The sequence below is a fragment of the Cygnus olor genome, chromosome 3 (assembly GCF_009769625.2).
Source record: "Cygnus olor isolate bCygOlo1 chromosome 3, bCygOlo1.pri.v2, whole genome shotgun sequence".
NCBI classification, from domain to species: domain Eukaryota; kingdom Metazoa; phylum Chordata; class Aves; order Anseriformes; family Anatidae; genus Cygnus; species Cygnus olor.
In genome coordinates, this window is record NC_049171.1 from 86,675,521 (window position 1) to 86,695,953 (window position 20,433).

General features: G+C 35.0%; 1 protein-coding gene across 1 annotated transcript in view; it reads left to right on the top strand.

The window, feature by feature from the left end:
* Window positions 1-20,433, top strand: part of CRIM1 (cysteine rich transmembrane BMP regulator 1) — a 181,361-nt gene extending 160,928 nt beyond the window's left edge. The window contains exons 11-17 of the mRNA XM_040550892.1: window positions 4,424-4,633; window positions 6,430-6,645; window positions 8,057-8,278; window positions 11,895-12,089; window positions 13,121-13,243; window positions 14,561-14,748; window positions 17,532-20,433. Of these exons, the coding sequence (XP_040406826.1) occupies window positions 4,424-4,633; window positions 6,430-6,645; window positions 8,057-8,278; window positions 11,895-12,089; window positions 13,121-13,243; window positions 14,561-14,748; window positions 17,532-17,708 (1,331 nt within the window). The 3' untranslated portion in view covers window positions 17,709-20,433. The remainder of the gene's footprint in view (window positions 1-4,423; window positions 4,634-6,429; window positions 6,646-8,056; window positions 8,279-11,894; window positions 12,090-13,120; window positions 13,244-14,560; window positions 14,749-17,531) is intronic.

Here is a 20,433-nt window from a genome sequence, read left to right on the forward strand (position 1 = left end):
TGTTCTTGCAGTTTCTGTCTTTAGTGGAGATAATTGCATGTGCTGCTCCTTTGCTTAAAAAAAAAAAAAAATAATCATGGTGTCCCTAGGATGTATTCTGTTTATGTGTAAAAACAAAAATGTATGCATGCCTTGTTCTCTTAATAATGAAATAGGTCTAATAGGTTTAATATAAAAATAATGGAAAGTGTGCTAGGGGAAACTCCAGGGTCTATAGCAAAGCAGTTCAGTAACACATTTTCTGTGAAATGCAGTGCCAAAAGTGGTTTGAACAGCTACTGAGAGAAACTTACCAGTGAAATAGGTTTGTGTTTGTCTGCACAAAATACACTGTTGCATATTCCAGTCAGAGAGATAGGTCCATTCTACTGTAGGACCAACAGGTTGGAGATATTTTTCAGATTACGTGTGATTTCTTCTTTACCCTCTGTAAAACAGAGAGTCAGGTGTCTGCAGTGGCCAAGCTGGAAGGATATTAATATAGATTCACCTGGGGGTGAATCAGAATGGGGGGCATCAGAATCATCAGTTTACCCAGATTTTCTCTGAAACTATTTTGACCACTAAGCTTTAAAGGAGTTATCTTCTGGATCACCCCAGAGTACTTTACTGCTGGGAAGGTGTCTCAGAATGCTTCTGTCATTAACTGTGAGTGGTTTGACTAATTAAAGAACATGTAAGCTCTGTATAAAGGTACACTATATATCTATAAAAATAGTAATACATTAATATATAATATATGGAAATATACTATATATACACTGTTACTTTTTTTAATGCAATTTGGATATTTTAACTTATCTTCAAGGTTTTTTTTTGTTATGGTGAAGTCATAAAAATGAGCAAATTAGCCTTTCTTGTCTTTTGCCACGGCCATTAGCCCTTTCCACCTTTATATAACCAGTGAAGCAGGCACCAATGTCCATGTAGTCAATACGTCTTTTACTGTCTCAAGCCATTTTTGGCGAAGTTACTAATATTCTTTTTTAACTTACTCATATGTAATGACAAAATAGTTGATTACAGGCAGCAAATGCAGTATAATGGTGTGTATCATCTTACAGCATTGAATCTTTTAGAAGGATAAAGTACTGCAAAACAGTGTGTCCTAAAATATTTTCCTTTTTAAATCCTAGTAGATTTTATATTTCATTGATTATTAAGGTTCCTACCTGCTCTGTATCAAATTACAGAGGACTCAAATGAGGTAGACTAAGGTATGAGGTAGCAATTCTGCTAGCTTATGTACTAAGTATCCTAAAACTCAAATTAGTATACTCTCTTGTACATAAAGTTTATCTGTGTTGCTCTCGTATTTTCCTTGATTTCATACTAGCATGAAAAAGTGTCATGATAGCTGTCATAAAGCATTCTTATTTGTTTTAATTTTTTACTAGAGGAATTCTACATGCATAAATCAAAATAGTTGCCATTAAAAATGTATGTGGTTGATTTTAAATATAATGGAGATCATTTTTTTTTAAAGTTACTATTATTGAATAGCCTGTAATCAAACTAATAGCAGCTTCTGTCTAATGTTCTTTTTAGAAGTAGAAGGAAGCATCTGTTTTTCCCCTTTGTCTCAAATAGCCGTAGGAACATTTTGTTTTTCATGCAACAAATCAATGAAGTTTTCTGTGAAATATTTGCCATTGCTAGCTATTAAAGTAACAACTACTCTTTTTTGTTTTATGTCTTTTTCCTTTCAGTGATCTAACATTCAATCATTTTTGACTTGTTTTGTGTTAGTTTAAGACTTCCTTCATTACTCAGCTCCATGTATCACATTTAATAACTTCTTGTTTGTACTCAGACTCTCTCTCATCCTAACTGCTCTTTCATGCTTGCTTTCTTTAATTCTTGCTTGTGTGTTTTGGTTTCTAGCTATAGACAAGTAAGTTTGAATATCCTCCTACTGCTTTGTGTAATGACTCCATTCTTAACTTTTTAAGCAGGTATATCTTAGGACCTCCAGCAACAAATAAATAAATAAATGAAAAAATGAAGTATGCCTTGCATCAATGCAAAGCAGAGATTTCACTGTTATAAGCTGCAATATAACCTTTTTTTTTATTGGAAATAAAAATAAAAAATAAAAAGTGAAGTAAGAAAGGATAACTGCTGAATGGAGGTACAGATGGGTAAATTACCTGCCTGTGAATTAGCTTCACTTTTTAGATAATTGCTTCTGAAAATAACTTATGCTAGGGTTAAAAAAAAGTAGAACCATAGAAATACAGTGCTGAAATAGTCCTCTGGAAAACCAAGAGTCCATTTCTCTGCCCTTGCATAATGTCAAGTGCATCTGGATAATCCTTGACAGATGTTTATCTAAAGTTTCATTTCTTAAGAACCTCCAATCTCAAAAGAAAAAAAAAATCTACACCAAACTCTAAATTGTGTTTTCCAGTGGCTACAAATATGTGGCATTTTTAAATGATTTTTTAAAATATTTCTGTCTCCCTTTCTAAGAATTAAACTGGTTACTTCTTGCGCTAAGCTCATCAGATTCAGGGATTATCACCATTCCCTTTAGAATTTTTGCAATACTTAATTACTTAATGCTTTTGCAATTAGAGCCTCCTAAATGTATTATTTTCAGCCAAATAAGCCCAGTTCTTGTGATCTTTCATTGCAGTTCTAGAGCTGGATATTTCACTTTTGCATCAGCATAACCTCCCAAATAGTAGATTTAGTAGTACTGCATTTAAATGTATGGCACCCCTGTATGATATCCAAAGCTGAACTTCCCTTTACTTTAGTAGTGTCACATTCCTGACCAGTATTTTACTTGTAAACTACTATAATTCTGAGATTATTTTCAGCCGTAGCTCACCATGCAGTTATTCCTACTCTGTATTTCGGCATTTGGTTTCCACTTTAAGTGTTATCCTTTGTGCAACTTTGTTTTCACTTTTCAATTTTTAAGTAAATCTCAGTTTATTGAGCTAATCTTGAGTATCTGCCTATATGCATGGTTTGCTTTTTCAAATTTAGAAGTGTACATAAGAATATCTTAAAAACAAAAGCTTGAGTTCATCAGAAACTTTAAAATATTTATTAAGGAAGAGTATTCTCATCCATGACCTACATCTATCAATAATGATTTTAATGTAAGACAGTATTCCAGTGATACCATTCAGTATTATACCATATAAATGTGTAGTAACTATATGTAACTTTTCCATAGTGTTTCTGTTCATTAAATAAGATTAAAATTGTTTTTAGAAGTATTTTACTCCGTGCCATTTTGATTTTTTATTTTTTCTGTATTTTTTTGGAATTCACAAAATAGTATACTGATGTAATTTCTGTTTATTGGGTTTATATTCTGATAATGTGTATCAAACCCACTTCATAACATCTGCTTGTCGTTCTTAGGCCACCATTGACAGATCCGTCACAGATAAAGTGCTGACCTATATGTTAATTAATAAATAAATAAAAAGAGAGAAAAGAAAACTAATTAAAAATACACTTTAACACTACTACTTTTCGTATTGCATCCTTTTTTAAACAGAAAGATGCATAAGCATCTTTAATACAAATAACCTTACATATGTAAGTGTTTATGTACCACTGAAAAAGAGCTCACTGACAAAGTGATCCAAAATCCTTCATCATAATAATGATGAGGGTGAGGGATTGTTAGGCTCTAAATTCACTCTGCTGATAAACAAAGAATATACTGAGGCTGAGTCTTTCAGCACTTAAATACCCCCTTAGGATACAAATGAGACTTCATCCTCCCTAGACCGAAAGCTTGCCTGTTCTTGCTGCGTGCAAGTACCGCAGCATTCCAACAGCTGCATTCTCATTGCAGTAAAACCCAGGAATGAGGGATAAAATTGTCAGAGCAGTCATCTTCCAAACATCACTTAAAAGTAACTGACACACATAATTTCTTGCGGGTAGTGTTTTATGAAATATTTCTAGTATCTGGCATGATCTCATTAGAACTTGCTTGTAATTTTTTTGTTTTTTTACATTCACAGTATATATGGAACCATTCTTAGCTCTTCTAAATACTTTCATGTTCTACCACCTATCAGGTATTCACATTATAGATAATATAATACACTGTAAGATATAAAAATATTCTGGTTCATTTTAAATATGCCCTATGCTTTCAACCATTTCCTTCTGTTACCTTTCATTTTTTCCCCTTACATTATTTAACCAGTACTGAATTTTTATACTACTAAAAACAGTTATAGGCACAACAGAAAGAAGTGATTACATTTTTAAAGGAAATAAATTCTACTATGGCTTACCATCCCCTTCAGTGTACCTTTGAATTGTCTAAAGTTTACTTTATTTCTAAGTGTAAATGATAAAATTATTAATCACTTGATCTTATATGTGCTTTAATATGTTTTTCTAAGCTTTTTAGGAAATAACATTTTCCTTTGTCTTCTTGCAGAGGCAACTGCTTCTCTTATGCCTCCAGTTAAAACAGGCTCTTGCCTGTCAATGGATGGGCGCCGACATGAAAATGAAGAGAGCTGGCATGATGGCTGCAGGGAATGTTACTGTCACAACGGAAGGGAAATGTGTGCCTTGATCACCTGCCCTGTTCCTAATTGTGGCAACCCCACCATACATCCAGGGCAGTGTTGCCCATCATGTCCAGGTAATGTGACCTCTTCTGCATTCTTTGTAATTGGGCTTCATTTCTTGTGTGTGGTGTTTCATGATACATTAAAACTCATTCAGTTTAAGTATAAATGAAGTATACATTTAAAGAGATGTCTTAAGCAATTGAATATCATGACTCTATGTTCTGAGGGACTGTTCCTATGCCACCAGCAGGAGAAAATTATTTTCATTCTTTAGGTGGGAAGGCCAAGTACAATAAATGTCGCATTCCAATATAATTGTAATAAGAAGTGATAATATGGAAAACATCTATGAAAGAACTTTGCTTTATTACAGTTTGGGAAGAGTAAAAGAGTAATGTCCCCTGACTTCAGATTGATTCCTACAATATTTTATGTGCTGAATAGATTTGTTTGTAATATAGTGATATTGTCTATGGCTTGATTGGAAGTCACGTTACAAGTAGGACCAACGAGGCTCGTGATGCTAATATGAATAACAAAACAGTAACAAGGCACTACCAGGATTCAAGCAATTATGAACAGCTTCGATTTCTTTGGAAAGAACAGGAAATCCTTGGGACAAAATAAGTAGCCAAATACTCTTTCTGAATATGACACAAGAGTATATCCTCCTTAGGATGTAAGATGATGTATGTTCTTAGATTGCATCAACAAATGTCAATCTCTAATCCAATTTTCACCCTATGGTAAGTGGAAGAGCATAGTCCTCAAAAGGATATGGGACTCTTTTATTAGAAAAGTAGATTGCAAAGTTGCGTTGTTGTTTTGAAGCTCACACCTTATGTGGAAGAGAAACTTCTTAACCAGGCTGTGCAGATGTTGTCCATGGCAGAAATTTATGGATGGTAATTGCTTAAACACTTTCAAAGTGCAGGACACATCTCTTTTTTATTTTTAAAACACCCAATGGCGAAGAGAGAACACCCATTTTTTTTAATACCCCAGTGGTTGGAGAACGCTCATGCTGATCAAGGGAAATAGCTCCAGTTCCTTTCTCAACTCGAAGGAGGTCAGATTGCCTCTAACTGCCTGCATTAGATGCTGGATGAGTCTTTAGCTAGGGCTGTAGACTTAATGAAATTAATTGCGTGAAACGGAATTAAGATTAATTTGGTGACACAGTCACTGAAAATAAAAGTATATACACTTTGCTCACCTTGGGCTCAATTTTTATGAAGTTACTACTGCAGATGTTTGGGTTTTTGGTTTGGTTTGGTTTGGTTTTATGGAACAATCCTCTTTTATGATGTACTTCTACCAGTGTTAAGTGCTTTTAAGTTTTTAGGAGCTGGGGTTTCTTTGTTCTTGTTTTTAATCTGGCACCAAACGTTACAGACACAAATCATTTAGGATTTTTAAGGCACACAGTTGAATCTTCCCAAGTCCCAGACTGATTGCATACTTATCCATCCTTTCAGGAATTACAGTTATGCAATATTTAGCAGTTTAGATATTGTCCAGTCAGTATACATTTTCAGAAAATGACAATTGTTTCTCGGCATTCCCATGTTATAGATTAGTTTGATTTCTTTCTGAAATGTCAAGAATACTTGGTTATCTCTGATTTATATTAACTATTAACAATTCAGATTGATTCCCAAATTGTTTCTTGTTCTTTTTTAACATTTTCTGTAAGATACGGGTAAGTGACACAAAGTCAAAAGAGCTTCATTAAGAATGTATTAATAGCCAGTTTTGTTAATCCTAATATTTTCAATAATAACAGAAATAAATAAAGGTTGGGTATATTTTTTAATCATTGGAGTCATGGTTGTTTTTGCTTATCTTCCAATTCTGTTTTTTCCAGATGAAATAATTGTGCAGAAGCCAGAGCTCACCAGTCCTTCAATCTGTCATGCTCCTGGTGGCGAATACTTTGTAGAAGGAGAGACGTGGAATATTGATTCTTGCACGCAATGTACATGCCACAGTGGACGAGTCCTGTGTGAGACTGAAGTCTGTCCTCCTCTTCTGTGTCAAAACCCCACCCGCACACAGGACTCCTGCTGTCCTCAGTGTCCAGGTATATATTACCAACCAGCTTTCATCAGAGTCCTTTCTTAATCTTAGAATTTATGATATGAATATTAAATGTTTCAGTGCATACATGGTTGTTGTACGCAGGTGTGTTGTCGTGTCTTTAGAATTTTGGAGTGCGAGTCTGCAGTCTCCATTTCAGCTGCAAAATTTGACTGTGTGCAAGAGTTACCTAATATGTTAGGGGACTCATGTTTCTGAAGTTTGGACATCATCTCTGAGGGCAATCTAATAATGTAAGGGTTGGATATGTGGAATTTGGTCACAAAAGTACTTGTGTTTGCTTTTATCTTCACCTGATGTGATTTGAGAGTGACTTGAAGGCAACTGACTAACATCAAAGCATTCCAGCCCAGCAGTAGACTGCCTCACAGTGTCTAGAAGGTAACAGGATTTGCTTTTCCCTGAGGAAAGAGATACAATTATAAATAAATGTGAATTCCTATTTTACATAGCAAATGAGGGAGTTTATTGCAGTGGAAATGCAGTGCAAACCCAGGATTTGTACGTGAACTTGCTGAGAAAATATTTGTCTTTATATAAAACAAAATCTAAACATCTAATTTTAAATTAAAAAGTTAGGTTTTGCCATTTCTTCCTCAGGGTTTTTGTTGGTTTGGGAGATATTTTTTTTCTTGATTATGTGTTTTCAGTGAAAAAGTTAGCCAGTTCTCCTGACTTCTATTTTTTTCTTATTATTAATGGTGAACATTCATTTTGTTTAACTTCAAAATACAGTTTGAAGAAGTTGATCTTTCTTCACTGGCTACATGAGAAGCTTAGTCTCCTATCTTGCATAGTTAGATTGAGAACTCTTATGAATCTTTTTTTCTTCTTTCTTACATGTTCTCTGCACCTACAGTCATATTTCTTGATCTATAATGTCTGTTAAAATACAGCTTAACTGGAGAAATGTCCCCGCATGTGAGTGCATGAGAATTAGAGCAGACCCATTCGCATTAAGATGAAGCCTGATCAAGCTCCATCTGTTTATCCACAGCTTATAATCAGCTCCTATATGAAGATGAAGATGACAGCAGCATAACAGCTTTTGACTTTGCATCGTTCAAGGCCTTGAACTGACATGGGACATTTAAATTTTTTTAAATTTAAAATTTAATCTCTCTAATTCTAAGGTGAATTCATGTATGCCATTCAGTTTAGAACATTTAAAGTCCCTTTCCGAGAGGTCATTCCTGATATGATTGATAACTTCACTTTTTTTTTTTTTTTTTGAATAAACTCAGTAAAGGTATACATCAACTTTATTCTAGACCTTACCATGAGAAGTGCAGAGACTGAATAGGCACGCATGTGAAGATTGAACCCTATGTAGAAGAAATATCAGAGAAGTTAGCTACTGTAAGTTAAATAACTTAATCTGTTTATATTTACAGATGAGCCTCTTCAACCCTCTTCCTCAAGCAATGAGAGCATGCCCAGTTACTGCAAAAACGACGAAGGAGATATTTTTTTGACAGCTGAGTCCTGGAAGCCCAATGTCTGCACTAGCTGCATTTGCATGGATGGTGTGATTAGATGCTACTCTGAGTCTTGCCCACCAGTATCCTGTGAGAGACCTGTGTTGAGAAAGGGACAGTGTTGTCCATATTGTATTGGTGAGCAAATAAAAATAGTTGATAACTTGCTATTCCCTTCTTGGGAATAAGAAAGAAGATTTATTTCTGAATTGAAATTCCGCCTATTTTGGGGAAATGCAGTTTGTGCCTTCTTTTGAACTGAAGAGCATAAAGTCTACGTAGGGAGCTTTGAGGATCATTACTTGCAGTTTTGAGGTGCAAGTGCAGAAAGATAAAAATGTAATTCGCATACAAACAAGAGGACATCCTCCTGAAAAATTAGTTGGTAATTTACCTTACTGCATGAAAACATTACACAAAAATTATTTAATTTAAACGAATATCTGCCAGATAACATATATATTATACAAGATATTCAATAACATTAATAAAAGATTAATTATAAGATTAATTAAAAGATTATAAGCTTTTAAGTGTTATTGCAGTAAGTACAGTGGCTGTAGAATGGAAGGATGGAAGGTGCCGATAGAGAAGAATTCTATAATGAACTTTCTGAAATTAAGTTTTTGTAGCATTGCTGGAATGCATTCAGAATTTACCATAGCCTATATTTCCAATAGAAAATGGGTGGAAAAGTGGATAATAATTCAGTAAAAAAGTATATCTTAAAATTGATGGGCTGTGAGTATTGTTAATGGAACATGTGACCCAACTTTGCCATCTATTAACAATACAATTCTTCATCAGAAAGGTGTTGAAGTTCTTTCAGATATGTACCATTGATACAGCTCTCAAAATCTTTAATTTGCTGCAGAAAAAAAAAATCTTTAACAATAGGTGATACAATTCTATAGCATATGCAAGGACCTCCATCAGAGAAATGCTTGGAAAAGACGGGAAGTATCAACTTTTCAGTTGCCCATGCAACCTTGCTTGGATTCCTGATAAAGCCATTTTGAGGAGAAAGGATTATCTTACCCTATTACTACTTTTTCATTATGGCTTGCATACAAAAGGGGGAGGATTTAAAATTCCTTTGACAACTGTCTCTCTGCAGGCTTTCCTTCCAGTGATAGACTTTGCAACCATAAAGCTCATTTTAATCTAGAATATGTTTTAATGTATAAAGGTATAGAGTATATACAAGTGTGTGGCAATGAAACCAGTAGTCAGAACATGAGCCTTAGTACTGTTTCTCACTGTTCTGCTCTTCATTTCTTGAGAATTGTGAAGCACTTCTTGGTAGAGATTCTTCCTTCCTCTTTTCATTAGTAGCTGATCAAGTATTTAGTAGGCAAACTGTAGTAACAGACCTTCATTTTTTGGAATTTCAGATTGATGTTGGGCTTTAGCACTGTTTTGTTCTTCTTCTTTCGGGATCCAGATCTTGTTTATGTCAAACTAGTTAGTATAGGTTTAAATTCAAAATCATGCAGGCCTTGGATGCTTTGTTGTTTTTCTGAATCCTCAAATTCCTCCTGTATGTTCAACATTTTTCTTTCTTGTGCAAAGGAAGATTAATTTGGAAAGATAACCTTCTACTTTAGAAAGGATAAAGGGATATCCATTTGATTAAAGAGAAGATTAGTCTTATGCAGAAAACAGCACTGACTGTGTGCTTACCAGATGTGTTTGATTTCCTGGTGAAGTTAGAGGAAATTTGAGAAAAGACAGGTAGAGCTATGCTGTCTTTTGAACTGCATTTTTGTATGTGGGTTTCTCCCTGTTTTTCTCCTTCGTTTCCATTGTCCTTGAGCACTTGGTGGTGGTGTAGCCTGTGTTAGGGATAAATCCTGTGTTTATATTCTCATAGAGGTGGACACCAAGCAGGAATGATGCATGAGATAATACTTTCTTAGGAATTAAAGGACTATCCTCTCAAGGTTCATAGGTGCAATACTGCTGCTCTGAGTTTATCTTTGTTCATTTTGCTAATAAAACACTTACTGTATGTATTAAATTGTCATGCATTCTTTATAAATTCACAAAAACCTGAGCAACTCAGAGGACTTTTCCAGCCAACCAGGCTGCTGACTTGAAGAAGTCACACAGGGAGCGCTCAGCTTTAGTTCTGCATACATAGTAGGAAGTAGAGGACTGCTCAGGCTGTGCTCCTCACCCTCTCCCCAGCCTACATTCTAACCTACACAGGTCTCCACTGGTTGAGACACATACTTAAACCCGTGGAAGCCACTGGATGCCTGTACCACGGCCCTCTGGAACATTTAAGATGTTTGGATACTTTCATTAGTATTTTCTCAGTAGTACTCTTCTTGCTGGTCTATTTTTGCATTTGAATTTACTGTGTCAAGATCTGTGACACTGGTCTGCTGACTGCTAACCTTGTTATTCTGGATGATGTCAGTCTATTATGTTGTCACTAATTAAAATATGTAACGATGGCCAAAATGTTTAATAAGGCTTTATATTTATATTTGGGAGGTAATTCTGGCTGACCTATTTATATAGACAATCTGTGTGAATATTAACCTTATATCAGCACTTCTCTGACAGCTTAATAAGTTATTTTGTGATTTGGTTCTGCTATCTCATGCATCTGCTTAATCTGAAAATTCAGTATTATCACCATATTTCTTCATCATAATTTCTGCCCCTAGCAGAAGACAGAAGCTAACATGAAAATGAGGTGCTCTTTGGCTTTTGGGAGTTCTGCTGTGTATTGTGGGGTTTTTGTTTGTTTTTAGTTTGTTTTGTTGTTGTCTTTTGGGGTTTTCTGATAATGTATAAAATCCTATAGCAACAAAAAAATGTCCTAGGCTAAGCAGTTCATGACTGTCTTCTCAGTGAAACAGAAGATATACAGTAGACCACCTGAAAAACTTGCATAGGATGCAGCATTAAAATGAGGTTTATTGAATGCTTAAGTAGAAAATAAATGCTCCAAGACCTGCTTGCTTCATCATGTCTGGGTCTCTATTACCCAATGTGTCAAAATCTATCTAAAAAGTTGTTAGTTTTATAACAATCATTGGAAAAGGTGTTCTGGAACCTTGCTTTTTAGGATTAAGATCCCACCAATTTCTAATTTATTTAATACGAACCATGAGAAAACATACTGAGTGCAATTTCTTGGGGGGTTTCCATTGATGTGGTTACAGAGAATAATCAAATGCCCTTGATATCTGTTTTATCATAATAAATAGTCTGAGCTCTTCTAGTTATGTCACCTGAGAGTTGCTTCATCCTCTTCAGCATCCTGCTGAGTCTTTTCTTCAAGCATTCCAGACTGAGTTTGTCTGTCTTGAACCTTGGTAATTAGAACTGTACGTAGCAGTTTGTTTGTTTGGTGGTTGTTGTTGTTATTTAAATAGGGTTTACTAGGAAAACAGAAGGAAGTGTAGGAGTTGGGAGTCTTAATCCAACAACATCAACAAAAAAGTTTCTCTTAATTTTCACAGCGCTTTTGATATCATCATATCCCAGTCATCCATCTTCTAGCCTTTTGCATGAGGAAAATGAGAAGCAGCAGCTCGGGCTAATTATGTACTTCATAAAGAAGCAGAAATTACACTGCTTCTGAAAAATCTTTGTTGAAAGATGTGGAGAGCATCTTTTAATTTTAGCTGGGATTTCTTTATAGCTATTGCTTCACTTTTGTATTTGGGGAAAAGATCAGATCTGTGTGCAATTGGCCATCACCACATCATCACACTGCTCCGTTCTCTTTCAACAGAAGATACAGTACCAAAGAAAGTGGTCTGCCACTTCAATGGAAAAACATACGCAGATGAGGAACGCTGGGACATCGACAGCTGCACACACTGCTACTGCCTGCAGGGTCAGACACTCTGCTCCACTGTCAGCTGCCCACCCCTCCCTTGTGCAGAACCCATCAACGTGGAGGGAAGCTGCTGTCCCATGTGTCCAGGTAATGTGATGTGACCACCCAGATTATTGTACTGCTGCTTTCCAGCACTGATAATCAGGTTTTTTTATTGGTTTTTGAACATCAGTCCATACTGAATGGTGTACAAGAGATTACAAACATTTAGACTTCAGAGAAAGCAAATAACAGATAGGTATATTGTGCAAATGTAGAGTTTGAATTTTACTTATTCTAAGAAATGCAGACTCAAAAATTAGTTGTTTGACCCTGCTCTCTGTTGGTTTACAAGTTTATGAAAATACAATAGTGATGTAGGAAAATTAATATTTTTACGCCTCTGCAATTTCTGTCAGTGATTAACATTTCTGTCCCTTCTAAGTCTCTCATTACTTTTCAAATATTATATTCCTAATTTATCATTTTACTTTGCTGTATATGTAATACAAAATTTTCTTAGCTGTTGACACAGGGGACATAAGAATTACGACTGCTTTTTAATGCTAGCCCTGACATATTTCTGCAGGTCTTTGCCCTTAAGTCTGCTGGTAACTACTGCTGGCAGGACACTTGGGGAGGTTCAGCAGTAGCAACTCTTGCAATTCTCCTACTTTGGGGATAACAGGGAAAAAAAAAAAAAGGAAAGCGAAGAAGCCAGCAATTGTCAGTTACATATCAGCTGGAAGATGTAGCATTTTTGCTGTTTAGTACCACAAAAGAAGCATGGCTGTGGTGAAGTATGTGTTTTGAAATGGTATTTTCAAAAGCAAAGAATTGTCTATAGGAGTATTTCATTCCATTCACATTAGGATAATGTGAATGGCAGCAGGCATGTATTCTGTATACAGGATGAGGAAAAATTGTAACAGAGGAATTGTAATAGAGGAAAAATTGTAACACAAAATAAGGATATTACATTGAATCAAAATCAAAACAAAATCCCGTAGTTGTAGTTAAAATTCTAAAACAAATGAAAAGCTTCATAGGACAAAGCAGATGGCCAAACGTATCTTCTGAATTAAGAGCAGTACTAGAAAGTTATGAAGCCCATGAAAGACATTTATCTCATTTTGCAGAGATGTATGTACCTGAACCTACTAACATCCCCATTGAGAAGACAAATCATCGAGGAGACATTGAATTAGAAGTACCAAACTGGCCAACACCAAGTGAAAATGACATCATCCACATTCACAGAGGTAAGATCTGAGATAAACAGGGCTAACTCAGGTCTATGTTTATTCCCCAGGTTTTAACACACTTACTTTTTCAATTCTGGTACCATCTGTGTAATGCTTTGAAAAAGGCAGAATACTCCTTAGTGCAGTAACTGTTACATGAATTTGTTTTGAGTTAGGATGAGTCAGTCTACTGAACTGTATTTATGCAATTTGATCTCATTATCATTACATCTTCAGCTTGGAAGAGACATCTGTGTTGGTTTGATGGAGTTCTATAAAATTAAGGAAATGATAAAACGATGAAAGAGGAGTGATTCTGCAGTGTCTTTTTTGATACAAAAAGCAGGCTGTTACCATGCCATTGGAGTTGATAAACCTTGATTTGGTCCATATGACATTCTTGTATTGAAAAATAAAAACAGGAAAATGTACCACAAGTTAATATATGCCACAGAAAAATGAATGGAGAAAAAAAAAAAAAAACACTAAGTATAATGGCACAGCTAATAATGTTACCTAATGATGTAAAACCATCTCTTGTTTAAAACTATACTGAAATCGTTATTCTAGGGTAGGGGAAAACACTCTATGTCACAGTCTTTTTTAACTCTTTCTAATTGAAGCAATACCAAAACTTGTATTTATTTAGCTATATCCAGGGATCATCTCATAGCATACTACTGTTTGATGGCTAGGAGAAAGGTTACACTTTTCAATGGCAACTTTTTCGTTTCTCATAGGCATTGGTATCTGTTTTCCATCTATCCTGGCTGAGAACTTGTAAACGCACACTGAAAACTATGTGGGAATGCTCTATAATTACATGAAAAGATAGAGTCTAGTAGACTGCCAGTAGTCTGTTTTCACAGGCTGAGTGGTGCAAGTATTGTGATATGTTCTCAACAAATGAGCATACATGTCTGCACTGTCTTATCAGCTTAAAAAAACATATATATATATACTTTCATTGTAAGACTTCCAGGTTTTCCACAGCATAGAAACACAGCTTGATTTTTGTATGAATGGGAATTCAGTTGTGATCAAATAAGATGAAGTGAATGCAACTAAGTCGGAGTTGCTTTTTATTCCTCCTTTAGATTTCATAAAGTTTTCTCTCTTTTTGATGGCTTTTTCCTGGCTAATATAGTCACTATACTAAATACTAGCTTTCAGTTATTCCAATTTCAGTTGTTCCCAATAAGATGACATTTCAGGAAAAAAAGTCCAAATTCATGTGAATGACAGGATTTGTGACTGGGACTTTTATAATTAGATTCTTCTTTATGGTTGTGGCCTATTTACCATTACTAACAAATGCTCACGTTTGCCTTGCAGACATGAATCATCTCCAGGGAGAGTACAGAAGTGGAAGTGGACCGCACCCCAGTGAAGATGCGTCAGTCAGCTCTGTTGCCTTAGTGACAATTCCAATCACGATAGCACTGTTACTGATCATTGTCCTTCTGCTCGTCAATCAGAAAAAGCAGTGGATTCCAGTGTCCTGCTACAAAGCTCCAACAAAGGTGCCGTGTCCATGCCTATTTCCAGGTTCTCACCTTTCTGAAAAACAAGATTAACTCCTATATTCTGTGAGATGCAATCGAATTCACATCACTCTCTTAAATTATTTTTTCCTTATGCCTGAAACCATGTCATACCCATCAGGCTGTTAGTATTTATTTAATCTCCTGAAGGATTATTTTCGCTGTCAAATGAAAAGCAGTAATTTGTTGCACCACACAGTAATGAGTGGTCACTACATAGAAATAAAGTTCACCCCCCCAAAAAAAAAACCCTGTGTGTGTGTGTACATAAATGCATGCAACTCCCATCTGCAGTCAATCTCTTGAGAGAACATTTTACTTTTAAAGTGGATAAAAGTTTAGAAAGCAATTGTCCAACATCAGATATTGTGCAATTATCCAACATCAGGTATTGTACGTACTAGTAGTGTATATCACATTTTCTAATAACTGCATCATAAGGTTCTGGAATTAATATTTGAAGAGATCTTGGGAAAAAGCTAGCTACTAAGTGTTCTGAAATTATAAATTAAAAAAAGGAAGAAGCAGGGAGCTTGGAAATGAACACTGAAATAAGCATTGTATTGTTCTGTTTTGAGTAATAGTTCCATCAGCAGACAAAGCCCTCACTCCATATTCAAATTCCCTTTATATCTGTTCCCCAGTTTATCTCCCTCACACTTCATAGTTCTAATCAGACAGGCTTTGTCCATACATCTAATATATTACTGTTTCTCATTTAGAACACATTTGAGAGAAGTGTCTTTCTTGAAAGCATCTTTTCTTCAGTTTCAGGTAGAAGAATAATACAGTAGTTTTAAAAAACGAATTGTCCCTATTCTTTCACTGCTGAGGAACATTTTTTTAAAAAATCGTTTTCAAAAAGTTGGCAAATACAGTCAGAGCATATAGTTGAATTCAATTTTAGTTAAACAGAAAGCATGAAAAATCAACTTTATTCCATTTCCAGTCTTTCAAACCAAGTAAATGATGCTAGTTTCTGAGTTTCTTAAGGAATCCATTTAAAAATTCATTTCTAACTCTAATGGATTTACTCTCAGGCTGCTTTCCACCCAAATGTGTTATGTGACAAAGTGACTGAAGCTGAAGTGAAAATCACAACTTATTAACTGAGGAACTATAATCAGTAATTCTACATTTGGCCGATGTTTCCACTTCCACTTGTTACTTCAGCATGCGAATAAAAGAAGTGATTCGCTTGACTGGAATGACACTGAGAGAAACTTTTAAAAGTACTTCCTGTAGGTAAATGAAAAAAAAAAAAGGAGGAAAAAAAAAGTTTTCACAAAAGATGAAAACTTTAATTCCTTACACCAGGCAGAAATACCCAAGTCCTCAAGGAAGGATAATTTTAATGTAATGTTCAGCATTTACAAAAAGTTCAATGAATTTCAGACCAATAAAGGTTTTTATTACAGTTATTTATTTATACTAGAAATACCACAGACTGAACACTGTTGTTCAGCCTATCCAATAACAACACAGTCCCACAAAGCCATCCCTTTTTTGCCAGACACAGTATTTCAGATGATATCTTTCACTTTTTCCAGAAATAACAGAGAAATCATCAACCATTATTATGTAGTTTTTCATTTCTTTCATCCCCCTGATGCTAATGGAATAAAATAATTTAGTTTTTTGAGCAAATATATTCCCCCACTCAGTGGTTCCTAGGACTTTTTGGATTGAAGCTACCTTTCTTCAGAGGGGAGCATTCTGCATTGTGCCCTTATAGCTGTATGTTCTCTTCCATAGCTGATCTGTTGTCATCAGATTTTCTTTCTGCTTTCTCTGCGATGACTGCAGGAAAGAAGTTTTGAAGCTTATAGATGTTTAAATATGCTAAGAAAACAGAAAGAAAAAAAGGAAGATAAATTAACATTTGATGTTAATCTAAAAGTAAACATATAGATACTAAGATACGTAATAGTCTACAGGATTGAGTAATTTGTATTGAAGAATTTTAGAAGAAGTGGTCTGTAAAGGATGATGCATAAGATACACTAGAAGACAGGTATATTGTTGAAGAGAACATACTGCGTAAGCACAGTCTTTTCTATCAAGAATTACAGGTTTTTCCACAGTTATCTGAGAGATTTTGCATTTCTGCTACACATTCTCAAATTTAGCCTGGCAATGGGAGATCTTGTCTGCTGCTCCTTCATTTCACATAAAATATCCCTTTCATATTGTAAAAATGAGGCCTCATTTTGTGTTCTTATTCCTGGTTTTGTTGTAAACTGTTTTCTCACCTGTGAATCAACTGGTTTCCATAGAATTGCTTCTCTCACAATCTCACATTTAACATGGGAGACTATCTGACTTCAATTGCATGAATAAAAAAAAAATAAAAAAGAAAATCTCTCCCATTATCTTAGTGGATTTGTAACCTGGAACGAAACATTCTTGAAAACGATCAGCAATAAAGAGGCTGTTAAAGTCTTGGAAACAACTTCCTGCACATCCAAGGCAACAAATTGAAGCCCTTGTGTGTTGGTAGACTAATAGATAATGGTTTAACCAGTCCATGTGGGATATAAGAATACCAGAACTTCACTGAGAAGATGAAAAATGGTGATTTGTAAGAGCATGTTGGTATATTATTGTGCCTGGCATAAACCTTTACCAAGCTTAGCAAGAGTTCAGGTTTTCATTGCCAATTTGATTTCCCCTTGTGTTTATGGACCACAAACATTTGTTAGTTATGGGTCGAATGCAAACTTTTTTTTGACTGATTCAATGTTCCCTTTCTGTTTTAACAGCCTTCCTGCCTAAACAATCAACTGGTATATGTGGACTGCAAGAAAGGTACCATGGTCCAGGTGGACAGTTCTCAGAGGATGCTAAGAATTGCAGACCCAGATTCAAGATACAGTGGATTTTACAGCATGCAAAAACAGAACAACCTACAGGCAGATAATTTCTATCAAACAGTTTGAAGAATTGCACCCTTACTGAGGATTTAAGAAAGAGAGAGAGAGAGAGACTAAGTCTGCTATTAAAATAAAACTAGAATTGTGCACTTGCTTAGTGGATTGTATTGGATTTGTGACTACATGTACAGCTCTAAGACCTTACTGGGATGAGCTCTGACTCCTGCAATGTGCCAGAAAAAGCATTCCCACTTTTCCTTGAGATAACTGACCAAGTGTTTTCTTAGAACCAAAGTTTTAAAACTTGTTAAGGTGTATTTGCTTGTAACATAGCTATAGAGGTTTTTTGGGAGGGGGAATCAGGGGCTAGGGGTAGGCAATAAAGTAAAAGAAAGCTTCAGAGAAGAAAAGCTGGTCATGCTTGGCTGGAGGAGAAAATGAATAAAGAATACTGCCGAGCAGCAGGATAGTGGCTTTTCTTGTTGCTCTGAAATTGCATCTGTTGCAGCAAATCCTAACCCCAGGTGAAAAAATATGAAAAGGTCTGATTTTTTTTTCCAGCTGTTGCTACAATAATATAGTCATAGAACAGAGTTTGTCACATCACAGGTGTGGTGTAGCTGCAAATATTTTTCTATATGATGAGAAGCTGCAGTAGTTGATGAAATAGCAAGGAAAAGGTTATAGCAGAAAATAAAGGGTGGGTTTATTAAGGATGTATAAAATGATACCTTGTGCTGCTTTTTGTTTTTGTTTTAGTTTTGTTTTCTTCAAAGCTGATTGGCTAGATTAGCCAGACTTTGGCAGAGTTAGCAAATGACTGAGGCCTAAGTAATTCCTGATATGAGCACTGGATCTTTTGACAGCAGTATTGAAGGAAGGAAGGAAAAGTCAAGAACACCATGCAGTTCCAGGGGCTTTTGTTTGTTTGTTTTGTCTGTTATGGTTTTGTTTTGTTATTTTATATCAATCTCTGGTTGTTCATACAGGAGAAGGAAAAATATTTTTTGTTGGACAAAGCTCTTGCTTAAAAGAGAGTTAAAAAGAGACTGTTTTAAGGTTGTTTTTTTTTTCCTGTTGATGTTCTTATTTACTGGTATGCAGATTTAGAAACTACTTCCATGCTAGGAAGCTGCTTAATTTTAATTGTATATTACTCAAGCACCTTTTTTGAAGCTCAGAAAAAAAAAAAAAAGGAGATCATGCTTCTTTAAACTTTAGCATTATAGGAATATTTATGTAAATATAATTATGCTAAAAACAACAAAAAGTATTTGTATGTTTGTGTATATATATGTATATACAAATGCATGTAGGTATACATACGTATATATACATGCATGTGTATATGCACTATACATATATATACTGTATATATAAAATACTATGTATACAGTATATATTTTTTTCTATTTTTTTTCTTGTTGAATGTATTTTTATCTGAGAGAGATTTTACCCAGAGCAGAAACAGATAAACAGGCATTCCATATCAGTGCTTAATCGCTTGTGAGTTTAGAAAAGACAAGAAAAGAGCATCTCATTCTACCTACAGTTTGATTTGATTTGAAAGTGTTTGTGTGCGCGTGTGTGTGTGCACTCTTGTGTTTGCGTGTGTACAGTACGTGCACGATTATAGCAGTAAGCGTTGCTCTTGCTACTTGCTACATTTCAGGGTGTTTCTTATTTTTCTTTTCCTGCTTAGCCTTAAAAAGGCTTTTTAATGAATGCATTGGCTAGAGACACTGATGACAATATACATGCAGCACTAATCAGCTCCATAGAATAACACCATCAGCTCCTGGATTTTCTTTTTTTTTTTTTCCTTTCTTTTTTTTTTCTTTTTTTTTCAAACGATTGTTTGAAACAACTACTGGAATATTGTCCACATTAAGCTGGAATTTTGTTGTAGCTTGCCTCATTTATAATTCTGACTGTATAATACAATGTTAACTTTCCAAACAGGTCTTGGCACTTTTATACTAATTACCCATTTGTGCATTGCCTTTTTTCTTTTACAAATGCTTGTCATAAGAGACACAGATACCCAGTATGCTTAATGTGAAAAGAAAATGTATTTTTTGTAAAGGAACTCTCAAGTATTGTTGTAAATACTTGGTCAGAGGTTGCTGAACTTTAAAACTGAAAAAAAAACTAATTTATTATTATAATGACCTAATTTATTAATCTGAAGATTAACAATTTTTTTGTTTTAGAATATCAAAAAGGTGTTCTAGCTGTTTGCATCAAAGAAAAAAATAGGTGTATCATTAAGGGTCAACATTTTTTCTGCTTATATAACTTCAGTTTCCAACCACCAACACGAAAAAATGTAGTCTCCCCAGTGTTTTATACTCAATCTGATATTGAAACAGAGATGTTTCTGTCCAGTTACTACAAAGATTTTGTCAAGACAAGACATCCATTCCTTGCATAAGAGTAAGCAGTCTTTATCCAGAAATTGTAAATGCTTGCTTTTGTTTTACAATCAAGGCCATATTCTGAAAATATTAGCAGGATATAGGACATGGTGTAAAATGTTTTTTATTATTATTATTTTATTATTATTATTTTAAAGATATGATTTATCCTATGTGCTGTATCCATTACACTCTTTTACTTTGGTTCCTGTTGTGCTCTTGTAAGAGAAATGCAGATATAATTTTCTGAAAAATAGATGCATACGTGGCACTCGGAGTGCACTGCGGTTCAGCAGATTGCTTGTTTACTTTTTTAACTGTAAGGCGGTTTCTTGTAATTTGGCTCTTGGCAGCACAATAAAAAAATTTTAAAC